Source organism: Tasmannia lanceolata, unplaced genomic scaffold, assembly GCF_043159265.1.
Source record: "Tasmannia lanceolata isolate RefF3 unplaced genomic scaffold, GAP_Taslan_0.1 ptg000015l, whole genome shotgun sequence".
Classification (NCBI taxonomy): Eukaryota; Viridiplantae; Streptophyta; class Magnoliopsida; order Canellales; family Winteraceae; genus Tasmannia; species Tasmannia lanceolata.
In genome coordinates this window covers 21,663,147-21,675,851 of record NW_027518692.1, presented here as the reverse complement: position 1 = coordinate 21,675,851, position 12,705 = coordinate 21,663,147, and the positions used below count along the sequence as shown (strand labels likewise).

General features: G+C 37.9%; 2 protein-coding genes across 3 annotated transcripts; one reads left to right on the top strand and one right to left on the bottom strand.

Annotated features, from left to right (window-relative positions):
• Nucleotides 1–391: 391 nt before the first annotated feature.
• LOC143845385 (serine/threonine-protein kinase Aurora-2) lies at nucleotides 392–6,250 on the bottom strand. Of its 2 annotated transcripts, XM_077353701.1 has the most exons (9): nucleotides 6,035–6,245; nucleotides 4,915–5,022; nucleotides 3,549–3,695; nucleotides 3,343–3,438; nucleotides 2,940–3,035; nucleotides 2,761–2,857; nucleotides 2,553–2,670; nucleotides 994–1,066; nucleotides 392–887 (listed from the first exon to the last, which is right to left on the bottom strand). In XM_077353701.1, the coding sequence occupies exons 1-9, from the start codon at nucleotides 6,068–6,070 to the stop codon at nucleotides 783–785; spliced, it is 876 nt and encodes a 291-aa protein (XP_077209816.1). In that variant the 5' UTR covers nucleotides 6,071–6,245; the 3' UTR covers nucleotides 392–782. The 2 variants fall into 2 exon arrangements, with proteins under 2 accessions (XP_077209816.1, XP_077209817.1); XM_077353702.1 differs by lacking the exon at nucleotides 3,549–3,695 and having other exon boundaries at nucleotides 6,035–6,250.
• Nucleotides 6,251–9,278: 3,028 nt separating this feature from the next.
• On the top strand, nucleotides 9,279–10,909 carry LOC143846359 (oleosin Cor a 13-like). Its single transcript, XM_077354789.1, has 2 exons — nucleotides 9,279–9,488; nucleotides 10,354–10,909. The coding sequence occupies exons 1-2, from the start codon at nucleotides 9,351–9,353 to the stop codon at nucleotides 10,672–10,674; spliced, it is 459 nt and encodes a 152-aa protein (XP_077210904.1). The 5' UTR covers nucleotides 9,279–9,350; the 3' UTR covers nucleotides 10,675–10,909.
• Nucleotides 10,910–12,705: the final 1,796 nt, after the last annotated feature.

The following is a 12,705-nucleotide window of genomic DNA, read 5'->3' as shown; positions in this document are numbered from 1 at the left end:
TGCTAGCGTCCATTGCAAAAGGCATTTCGCGTCTGGTCTGCCGCACATCAGACCAGCCACCTCGTGAATGGAGACAAAAGCTGTTGTCTCCATTCATGAGGTGGCTGGTCTGACATGCGACAAACCAGCCGCGAAATGCGATGGACCCCTAGCAAATCCCTTATAAAAAAAATATAGTGGGGTAAAGTTGGAGTACCTTCCTTCCCACCTAGGTATCGCACCTTAACTTTTGTAACATTTTTGTACCTTTCTTTTAAATTGCTTGCACAACATTGATTGGCTTTTCTGGCACCAGTTTTTGAGTTGAGCACCTTTCGTAACATTATTTTTTCTGTCTTACATGATTTCACAATAAAGATATCAACTGTTGTTACACACTTGCAAATTACAGACAGAATGAATGCCATGCAAACATAATACTACCTTGTGCAGGTGAAGAGACAGAGAGATACAAATATCTTCAAGCAAGTGCACAACTTGCATACAAGTTATTATTACCGTAATTTCACAAATACTACATGATTCACTCATTCACAATTGTATACCTCACGATTCTCAACCGTCCATTGGCCGAATAGTACATTTCGCCGCTCACATTTGATCAGTAAATCATACAAGAACAACATGAATCTAACTACTATTGGAAAACACCATCAAGGTGAAATCACCACCCAATGCATTAGTCCTAAAATCAGCCAACACATCGAAACTCTCCTAAATGCTGATATTCAAGTGATCCTCTATTAGGTGGATGATGAACAAACAACAAATTCTGTCCCCAATCATGCCGCTTTATAGATACCTGAGGGGTCTGCGTTCTGAACAATCCACGGATGCTCAAGAACCTTGTGTAGTGGGAGACGTTTTGAAGAATCTTTTACCAGCATCTGTGCAAACAAGAAAATTATTTTCTGACCCTACAGTACTTCATCACGGTCATTTTCAACTCAGTTGATATTACAAACGATGGAGAAAAATAATGTAAGGATGAACCTGACTAATGAGGTCTTTTGCAGAAGATGAAACAATTGGTTTGGGAGGAAACTTTAGATCGACTTTTACTATCCTGCATGGTATGAAACAATCTAAAGTTGGTCAAAAATCAATAAATATTAGATCTTAGGTACAGTGAAAAAATTCTAACATTTATTATTGGCCCTCTTCAAATATATTTTTTTAATAACTAGAGAATTAGGTCTGCAAATTTGATGTATCTGTGACTTTACAGGCATCAAACATATGCTTTGAATTCACTAATATCTCACTGCCCCTGGTTTTCTTCATTTTGAAGAGACTAACAGATATGACACTTCACAAATCACTTAGGACCCGTTTGGATACCTTCCCCCATTTTGTATTTGGATTTGGAATTGAGTTTTGACTACAAATTGAATAGATCCGGCAGCTCATGTAGAGGGAGACGACAGAGAGGGAAGGGGGTACTCTTCCTAGTGGAGGGAAACAACAGAGAGGGAAGGGGGTACTCTTCCTAGTGGAGGGGAGAGGTTGAGGAGCAAAGAGGGTGAAGGAAAGGTGGAGGAGCAAAGAGGGTGAAGGAAACTGTCAGATCTGTGGATTTCCAATTTCTTATTTCCACAGCAAATTTAGAAATCTGATTTTTTCACTGTCAGATCTGTGGATTTCCAATTTCTTATTTCCACAGCAAATTTAGAAATCTGATTTTTTCACTGTCAGCTGCTGAATTAGAAATCCAAGAATTTAATCCGATCCAAATTACAATGCAAAAAGGGATGCAAATGTGAGAAATCCAAATCAAAATCTTCTCGGCATCTAAACGGCCCCCCCCTTAAGGAATTGCTGAGTAGCTGTATTTTGGATTGAAAAGCAGAATAGCCTGGGTTTTTTTTGTAGGAAAAATGAAAGTTGTTGGGTGGGAACTTGACATGAGATATTTTGATGCAGAAGAAACAATTGGTTCAGACAGGAACTTCAGATCAACTTTTCATATCAATGAACAAATCTTAAGTAGTTCAAAAATAACAAATAATCAAGCTTCAGTACACAGAAATACAGTTTTATTAGCCCTGGTCAAATATCAATTGCAGGAATTAGATCTACATATATGAACATAAAGTATCTGTGACTCTACAAATGCTTGCAAATTCACTAAAATTTCAGTGCCCGGGGTTTTCTGCATTTCGAAGAAACAAACGGACAAGGCACCGATAGTTTCTGCATTTCGAAGAAACTAACGGACAAGGCACCTCATCATAAACAAAGAAGGAATTTTCTGAGTAGCTGTATTTTATCAGATTATATATTCTCTAATCACCATTTTTTGAACCTAAAGACACGTATATTTCCTGAAAACTAAGAAACATTATTTCTCCTCCTAGACATTAGCACCAATTTCATTTACAACAACAAAAGCAAATGGGCTTCTGCCTCCAAACAAGCAAGCAGAAGAGCTGAATATTATTCCCCAAATCAAAGCACAAACCCAATATGAAATCCTTGCATACTATTCAGCAGAAGAGCTGAATAGTATTCCCCAAATCAAAGCACAAACCCAATACGAAATCCTTGCATACCTTCTATATGTATCTGAGTGCTCCTTTGCTTCGAATGGCGGCAACCCATAAAGAAACTCATAGCACAACACACCCAAGCTCCATATGTCAACACCAGCATCGTGTTCTACACTCTCCACTGTAAGGCCACAAACATAGAAAGAGCATCCAGGTTTTAAATGGATCAAATCATTATCTTATGCCAAACTGTTAAATGAATTTAACATACCCATCTCTGGTGGAAGGTAATCCAAAGTACCACACATGGTTTTCCTACGGCTGAATGTGTGCACTGACCACCCAAAATCTGCAATTTTCACTTCACCCTGTTGAGAAAAAAATCCAATTACATAAGCAATTGAATTCAATTAACTAATAGAAGAAAAAGATACATGAAATCAGGCATACCTGCATACTGATAAGAAGGTTCTCGGGTTTGATGTCTCGATGTATGACATGTTTGCCATGACAGTATATTAAGGCCCGCGATAAGGAAGCAATGTACTGCATGATCATGCACAGAGAGCCATATTATATTATATATGTGCATGAATGTAAAAAAAGTGTAGACCAAATGTAAATTGTTCCGTGTGGAGAGAACTACAATTGATACAAACTTTATCATTTTCTTATTTTCTGCACTAAAAATTCTTAGAAAATATAGGTGATAGAAGGTCACATGAACAGAATAATGTCATATCAACTTATAATATGGCTCATATATTTTCTGTGTAAAATGTAAAATAGGAAAAATAATGTGCCGCCATAAATACATAAAGTTACCATAATACATAAAGTCGAGAGTACTCACAGTCGCCGCACGCCTTTCACTGAAATATTTGCATTTCTGTAATTCCTTGTAAAGTTCTCCTTTTGCTGCATATTCCAATATTAAGTAAACTCGAGCCTGAAATTTAAAAAAGGACAAAGAGGAAATCTGGGTCACTAAGTTATACTATTGTTTTCTTGCCTTGAGACCCGACTACAAATATCGAAAGACTGAGAGGACGTTTGAACCTGATCATAGAAGTATCCATAGAGCCGTATTATATTTGGATGCCGGAGATGACATTGTATCTCAACTTCTCTACGTATTTGATGTTCTACCTGAGACTGTTTCAGCTGGCTTTTGAAGAGAACTTTTAATGCTATGATTTGGTTGCTCTATTTCAGGGAAAATGGAGAAATTATTGGTCATTAATATGACTAATTCACGTGAAAATTAAATAACTCTTCAATACATGAAGGACACATTTAGACAAACTAATATTGGGAAAAGAGCCCAAGAGACATATTTCTTATAAAGCCCTGGGGTTTACAAGAATAGAGATTTCAATCTATCTCTCTATGCATGAAGGCCTTGGGGCACTTCAAACAATTATTGAATTCTGAGGAGAAATGATTTTTAAAGATTGATTGGGCAATAATTTACAAAATAATTATAGCAGAAATCCCATTTTTATTCCCTAAAGGCTAAACTATATTATTAATTTGCAATTTTTCATTTTTGTAATTTTCAGAACATGATATCAAAAGACTAATTTTTACTATCATATCTCACTTGCAGACCATGATGGTGCATGCATAAAAAATCTCAATGTACAGAGCCATATGTCTATAACTTTACAGAGTGTAAGAAAATTAGTATCAAACTTATCCATTGATTTTCTTTCCATATTGAGATCACTTGTTTTAAAATAAATTGCTGACTCTAACTCTAGGCATATCCAGGCTAAGGTTTAAGTAGAAGTTTCCATTGCAAGTATGGGATAATGCAATCCATGGAAATCTAAATCTATTATGTAGCAGGCTAAGGTTTAAGTAGAAGTTTCCATTGCAAGTATGGGATAATGCAATCCATGGAAATCTAAATCTATTATGTAGGTGTGTGTAGTGACATTAACATTGAGATAAATAACAGACAAATGATCTAACTTGCAGAGTATGATGATTCCCACAAAAATTCATCATGAAAACAGCCTTACAGAACTTAACTTTTTGTTAGTCAAGTAAAGATTCCATATGATATGCCTGGTAAATTCCCTCCTCCTAAAGACTAAATTGGTGAATGTAATTTGTAAGTGAAGCAAAAAACCCCAAATTAAAACCATCTAACAAAAAGTTATTCAAACAAGATATTAATAAACACAAACCATATACAAAAACCATACATATTTCTGCAGCTCAAAACCCTCACATGGAATTTTGATGAAACCAAAACACAAAGCACAAACCCAAATGGGAGAAGATCCAAACCTCTAAAATTGGGAGTAATAGCATGTGAAAACCATAGATCCATCTATCGTCGGATACTCAATTAATAAAACAAACAAACAACATATAAAGAAGGAAAGTCAATGCAATAGAAACCAAATGGCACTACCTTCTTTTCTCTGGCCAAATAAACATGTCCAAATTTTCCTCTACCAAGAGGCTTGCCAATGTCAAAATCATTAAGAGTCCACCTTCTTTCCATCGCCCCCAATGAAGCCTGCAGAAAATAAATAAAAATCAGGAAAACCTATGAAGCATTCAACCTTAACAGCCTTTTAAAACCCACCATACAATAAGAAAATTAAAACCCTAGATTATTTCAAAAGAACCATAAGAACCCTACAAATCCATCATAAAAAAGTCCTATCAAAACTTAATTAAGAAATCCATGACTCAATGAGAAACCCTAGCTAAAACCCTAGATTCTTGCAAAAGAACCATAATGATCCTACAATCCTTCATCAAAAAGTCCTATAAAAGAAACCTACAATTTGAACAATCAGAAACCCATGACTCAATGGGGAAACCCTAGCTTTAATTATTCTGTTATTGATGAACCCTGCAAGAAAATTAAAACCCTAGATTCTTGCAAAAGAACCATAAGAACCCTAAAATCCCTCATAAAAAAGACCTATCAAAGAAACCTATATTTTGAACAATCAGAAACCCATGACTCAATGGGAAACCCTAGCTTTAATCATTCTGTTATTGATGAACCCTGCAAGAAAATCAAAACCCTAGATTCTTGCAAAAGAACCATAAGAACCCTAAAATCCCTCATAAAAAATCCCTATCAAAGAAACCTAAATTTTGAACAATCAGAAACCCATGACTCAATGGGAAACCCTAGCTTTAATCATTCTGTTATTGATGAACCCTGAAAGAAAATCAAAACCCTAGATTCTTGCAAAATAACCATGAGAACCCTAAAATCCCTCATCAAAAAGACCTATCAAAGAAGCCTACATTTTGAACAATCAGAAACCCATGACTTAATGAGAAACCCTAGCTTCAATCATTCTGTTCTTGATGAACCCTGCAAGAAAAGTCTGAAAAGAACCCACAATTCTAACACCCATATGGTAATAGAAGAAACCCTAGATTATTCCAAACATTCAACGATATATATCTAAAAATGGAAAACACAAACAATTCATAGGCAAAAAAAAAGGAAAAAAAAAAACTAAAAATTTCAAACCAAAATTCTATTAAGAAAACCAAGAAATTACCTTTTCTTCTTCTGGATTTCCTGCAGCGATCGCCATGAGAGAGAGAGAGAGAGACACAGAGAGAGAGATGAAAATCTGGTTTAAAGATCTTTTACTAACGGTCGGATTTTGTACGGAGTCCACGTGGTCCAATTAAAAAGCTTGAAGTTGCCACGTAGGATTAGTGAGGAAAATAGTATAGATTTTGAATTCCTTGTGGGAGCGGGGGAACGTGCAAAGTTCGCGGACATGAACATGTGCCGCAGACAGCCGTAGCGCATTTTACGTGCATTCATTTGAGGAAAATATATATTCGACCCCTTTTCTTCCCCAGCCCACCTCCTCTAGAGGGGGGATGATTTTTTCACCCCCTGTAGGATTATGCGCCCCCCTTGTAAAGTGAATTGTGGCAGACTTTAACACTTTTAATGTCAAATCACGTTCAAGGGGATATATTCGAAACTTTGTTTACTTGTGACAGCCCCCGCTAGTGTAAAAACAATCTTTTGATTTATGGGCCACTAGGAATCCAAGGCACCTGCAAATAAATTAAATTAGTAACTTGTGAAAGTATAAAAGATTAAATAACACCTCTCCAACAGCTTAAGCTTGTGGAGTAACTGATTGTTTCACATGGTATCAGAGCGTAAAGTTCTTGAGTTCAAACCTCATTGATGTCAAAAATCCACATGCAATGGTTAATGGTTAACCAAAAAATGGGGCCACATGTGCCACGTGTAGCCCAACCCAAAGCCACTCGTGAGGGGGAGTGTTAAAGTATAAAAGATAAATAACGCCTTCTCCAACCACTTAAGCTTCTGGAGTAACTGGTTGTTTCACACAACTATGCTGTAGTGTGGGTGCTACATTGAATTACAGTGACTTCAAACCCTATTGAGGAATTCCTCCTATCCTAATTATAATGAGAATCATATTTGTTTTCTTATTCTCTCTAAAAGAGAAATAATCATGGGTTAATGGATATCTTAAAGCAAAGTCCGACATAGCAGACTTCCTAGGTAGGTACAAAAAGGCTGATACCCTTTAATCACTGAATTTCTATTCTAACTCAAGTACTCAGCTAACAATAAGCCGTATCTCATATAGAAACACTCATTTCATATATGATGCCGTATCCTATATTACATAATCTTCTAAATCTAATTAATCTAACTAATCTTAATTTAGATTTATTGAGTGGGACACATTCAAGATTGTGGACAATGAGGCGATCGGTTTCAAAACACAAAAACTCGTCGAAGGCAATTAGGTAAACTTTGTATCGGCATGAACAAATAAATGTAAATGACTCTTTTAATTATATTGAAAGCAATTTGAATTGAAATTTGGGTTATCTTTTAATTAATTTTACTTAATATAATAATTTATTGATTATTATATATCAACAATTCTCTGCCCGCTGGAGCAAATTCCTAGCTCGGTCCCTGGTGTAGTGGGTCCCACCTTTGATCGATCCAACTGTTAAGATTGCATGATGAGTATGATTTTTGGGCCACTAGGAATCCAAGGCACCTGCAAATCATGTATAGGATCATTTCTTCATTGGGAATTGATATTTCCATCAACTTTCCCCTCACATTCTTCTCCTTTTGTCATTTCTAAAAGGGCGATGATAATCCCCCCTCCCCTCAACATTAGGAAAAGACAAAAAAGAGTAAAGATGCTGTAGCTTTATGGGAAAGACAAACAAAAGGGTGATGCGTGTGGAAATATTGGAAGGCCTTTTTTTCTAATCAAGAGAAATCATATGAAGGGTCAGGTAAACAGGTCAATGAGGTACGATAGAAGTACTACCCTTGATATTTGATTCAATAGCTGCTCACTTTTTGGTGTGAGCAGCTGTTGGATCATAAATCAAGGATGGGATGATGGGTACGTGTTTATATGGCCTTTCATCATATAATTGAATACGAACTCGGTTGGGTCCTATTTGGTAGAACTCACATATCCTACTTTCTGTTCGAGCGTCCTGTGTCATATTACAGTGTTACATAATTAATAGGGATTTAATTTTGCGGAAATCCATTTCACGGCTTACTTTTGCTGGAGAGAATAGTCACCTTATATAAATTAAATGAATAAGACAAAATCTGCTTAAAAGGAGCCTGTGTGGCTGTTCTCTCCCGCAAAAATGAGCTGTGAAATGACTTTATGTGAAATTGCTGAGCAAATCGCTAATTAACATAAACCATATACAAAGTTAGAACACTGCTAGGAAAACGGGATTCCGTTTTGGACAAAAAAAGGGGCATCAATCATTAGAGCCACGTCCACTAAAAGACAATTGGAGCGAGCTCAAATCCCGTAAAAGCAATAAATACACATCGAAAAGTTATTTCAGTCCCGTTTTTATTCTCCAAATGGAATAACTTTCAGTCCCGTTTTTATTCTCCAAATGGAATCCTGTTTTCAAAGTGTTTTCCATAAAGTTACATCTTGTTCGGCAACCATTCTCATCTCATTCCTAGAAACGGGCGGAAAACGGGATAAAGAGAATCTTTAGAAACGGATCAGAGTCGCTTCCTAAAATCCCATTATTCCACATGTTTTTAACGTGTTTTCCATAGTCCATATGATGATCCAAACCATTGTCTTGGTCCACAGCGTTAGTTAATAGGTTGTGCCCGCAAAATCATTTCCATAGGATCTATGGAGTTTTCCGTAATGTGCAGTCCCTCTATACATCGGAGGCGTAGAATCGTCAAATGGAAAAGATTTTTCGGGCATAACATATTTTCGTTGTGGCCAAAGAGATGAATGGTTTGGATCATCCTATGAAGTGGGCCATATAGTATTTTTTTTCAAAAATATTGTACTATACGGAATATGCAATATTAGACTCTCATCCTTATTAATTGAGACTACTCGTGTTAGACACTCCAAGGGGACCAAGGTTATTTGTCTACATCCCTCCAATTTAGACCCATTTTCGTTATTGGATTTTGACAACTGATTTTTAGTCCAAAAACAAATAACCAGATTCAGAATTAAACGCAAATTTTGAGTCCAATAATCTGTTTTGGGCTCAAAATCAATTCCCAAAATTCAAAACGAATAGCTCTCAGTTCCTTGAGAGGCCAACCCCTTTCACATGTCTTCCACGGGCATAAAATGAAGCTGCAGAACCTCATCTTCTCGACATTCTTACCCGTCACGCACTTCAACACCATGACCTGTCACCCCTAGACACGTTTCAATCTCTCCTCACCCTTTCTCTTTTATAAATAAACCCCTTCCCCTCCTTCCTCTCTCTATCTCTTGCACACTTACACTCCCTATACCTCCCATTCAACTCCATTACAACCTCAGTTCATCAATGGCAGAACAGCAAAAGACACCCACCCAGAAACTACCGGATTCCACTCCCAACTCCCGGCAGGCAGTTAAGTTCGTGACAGCGGCCACGATCGGGGGCTTACTCCTCGTCCTCTCATGTCTCACACTCACCGGGACGGTAATGTGAAATTACTCTAAAAGCTTAAGGTGTAAGAGTTAGTGTTGTTTAATCACTTAATACTTCAACACTACGCCTTGCCTGTTGCCCTTCTTTTGAGTTGGCCATACGTGGAAAGTTTTACAATTAAGGAGTTGTTGGGTTTCGAACCCAGACTTCGGTGAGGCTGTAACTCTTATACGATGTGAAACAACTAATGACTCCAAAAGCTTAAGCTGTTGGAGTTGGTGTTATTTAATCATTTATTAATACTTCAACACTTGTATGGCCCGGCCCCTTTTTTAGGTGGGCCATACAAGTGGTTTTTTTACCTTTAAGGAGTTATATACCCAGTACCTGCCGTGAGGCAATTGCTCTGATATCATGTGCAATTGATCCGTAGACTCAGCGGGGTTTTGAACCCAGTACTTGCCGTGAGGCAATTACTCTGATATCACGTGCAATTGATCCATAGACCTAGTACCGGTGTCCACTGAGAAACTGTTCAGAAACGGAAGAAAGGGCGCGGGTAAAGTGAGGAAAGATGCAATAAACAGTCAAGTGAAATCCAATCCAAGAAATAATTTTATCTATGGACCCAATATCCCTTTCTCTTTCAAATATTTGGAATTTGGGTTCTTCTACTTATTTATTATTTATTTACTTATTTATTTTCTTTGATTGCTAGTAAATAACGATATTTTCTGAGCATTTGATAAAAAGAGATTCATTCTCTTCATAAAAATTAGGAGGTAGATCACTAGATAGTAATTTTTATGAAGTAACTTCGGTTCGAACAAGAGGAGCGCACCACGCTAATGTGCCTTGGATGATCCACAAATCTTAAACTTGAGTTGATGTTATTTAATCATTATTACTTCAACAGGTAATATCTCTGGTGATGGCGACCCCATTACTTGTGCTTTTCAGCCCTATTTTGATACCGGCCGGGATTGTGATATTCCTGGCGGTGACGGGGTTTTTGTTCTCCGGCGGGTTTGGGATAGCGGCGGTGTCGGCATTGTCTTGGATATATGAATATGTGTCTGGAAAGCACCCACCGGGGTCGGACCAGTTGGATTATGCGAGGATGAGGTTGGCTAACAAGGCGAGGGATGTCAAAGATAGGGCTTATAGTCAGTACGCAGCACAGAACAAGCCTCAGTCGCAGCCCCAGCAGCAGGATGTCACTCAGAGCAGCTCATGAAGAGAAGGAAGGATTGTGTGGACTCAGAAGTTGAAGCTTATTGACGGGTTATCTTAGATTTGAAGTCCTGCATTTGGGTTTTAAGTTCTTTTTCTGTCTTCGTGTGTTTTCTTAGTAGTTTTTGCTGTTTGGGTTCTCAATGTTGAATCAGCTAGTGTAATGGTTTATGTTGTAGTTGGGTTACTTTGTGTTTGTGTGTGTGTGTGTTTTATCGTAGTTTTGTTGTTTGGGTCTCTGTTGTAACTTTCTTCCTTCTTCATGAATGGTTGATCTCTCTCTGTTCTATGCTAATTGAAGGCAAAAATAATTCTACCCACCCTCCTTAGCACTTGCACCCTTCTTGTTTGTCTTTTCTTGTCGGGGGCAATCACCTCGTGTGGCAATCCTGGTTCGTCCATCTCGAAATCCAACCCCCGCATGATGATCTTGATCCTTTCATCCTGTAGATCACCACCTAAGCCACCTTTGATTTGATGATCATCTCTCATTAGATACACCTGATAAAAAAAAAAAACTCCATTTCAAAGGTGAAAGGTAAAAAACCCTGAAAAGCCCACGATCAAAAGAGTCTATGAGCTCTATGACTTCATGGTCCCGGTAGCTGGACAACAAATCGAGGCTTGGGATTATTTGATCAGCATGGTTCATCTTGTTGGGACCCACCAGATCGAAAGTGCATTATTGTGCCTGTTTCATTAAGTTGAGGCTTGTATAATTCTATAATGAGTTACCCTTCTTTTGAGAAACCGCCATTGGAGGGCTCTCACACTAGTTTAATCCTACAGTCAACATTTAATATACGTCAAATTATCTTATAACATTAACAGATAGTGGGTCGAGCTTTTAGCTCAGTTGGTTAAGGCTTTGTTCTCCAACCTCTTAGCTCAGTGGTTCAATCCAGCTTAACTACCAAAAAATAAAATGTCCCACTTCTGTTGGCTATACTCTAGATGATCCAGAACTCGCAAAACAATTTTCACGGCTACCATTAAAGTTGGCATTCATTTAAAGATAATTTCCTAAGTAATACGCGTGGATTTGCCACAGGGAATGGTTTTTATCTGGTCATGGTCTGATTGGTCTATCCAAAGAGAGCCCGAGGATATAGGACTTGATGGAAATGCAAAATAAATGAAGAATCTTAAGGCACACCAGAAATTTACATGGTTCTGCAAATGTGCTCATGTCCGAGGAGGAAAACTATCGAGGAACGAAGATTACATAGTAGCGCCTATATACAACCAAGACCTCATATAATATCTCAACCCCAATGGGGTTGGGGTTGGCAGACTTCACAGACAGTGTCCCGTAGGGCCCGTAAACATGGGATGGAATTCGGACATAAATATAGCCAATAGCTCCTTTGGCTTGAATTCTATCAAGTCACATACGATGCTCTTTGTACATCTTCTCTGCTACACTCATAGGGTATCCAAATCAACTGTGCACCACATTGTTCAAGCTCAAGCAATGTTTCACTACTGGAGCATGTTGGGGGTTCCACGTGAAAGCAAATATCCCACATCAGAAATGTGAATGGGATTAAAAGGGCTTGGGCACCCTCCCCTTAACGGCTAGTTTTTTAGGGTGACTTCTACCCGTGTCCCAACTAGTGGTATCAGAGTTGGGAGTGGTAATCCCGAATTAGCCTCCGAAGATGGAAATATCCCTCGTCAAGAAATACACTGGAAGAATACAATGATCCATGACATTGACACGCTTGTTCTACAAATCATATGCCTGGCTTTTTGCGAAGTATAATTGCACCATGTCTATCACAATATATATCCTATCATGTGCCAAGGTCACCAACTAGTCGATTCAATCCTATAGATTTATTCCGTCCAATATGCCCTTATTAGGAACGCAAGAAAATCATTTTTGACTAGAATTTTTTTTTTCTTCTGCTGAAATTTGGTAAAGGAATAAAAAATTAATATATTTTTTTAATTCCACCGAAATTCCAGAAATTTCACCAATTTCGACCGAAATTGGTACATTTCGGCAATTTCAGATTTCGGCCGCTTCGGT

Excerpts from the sequence above, each read along its gene's own strand:
- LOC143845385 (XM_077353701.1), bottom strand. The coding sequence starts at position 6,070 with ATGGCGATCGCTGCAGGAAATCCAGAAGAAGAAAAG. Across the intron at positions 5,023-6,034 it reads GAAATCCAGAAGAAGAAAAG|GCTTCATTGGGGGCGATGGA; the intron begins GTAATTTCTTGG and ends TATTTTCTGCAG. Across the intron at positions 2,858-2,939 it reads ACCTTCTTATCAGTATGCAG|GGTGAAGTGAAAATTGCAGA; the intron begins GTATGCCTGATT and ends TTTTCTCAACAG.
- LOC143846359 (XM_077354789.1), top strand. The coding sequence starts at position 9,351 with ATGGCAGAACAGCAAAAGACACCCACCCAGAAACTACCGGATTCCACT. Across the intron at positions 9,489-10,353 it reads GTCTCACACTCACCGGGACG|GTAATATCTCTGGTGATGGC; the intron begins GTAATGTGAAAT and ends TTACTTCAACAG.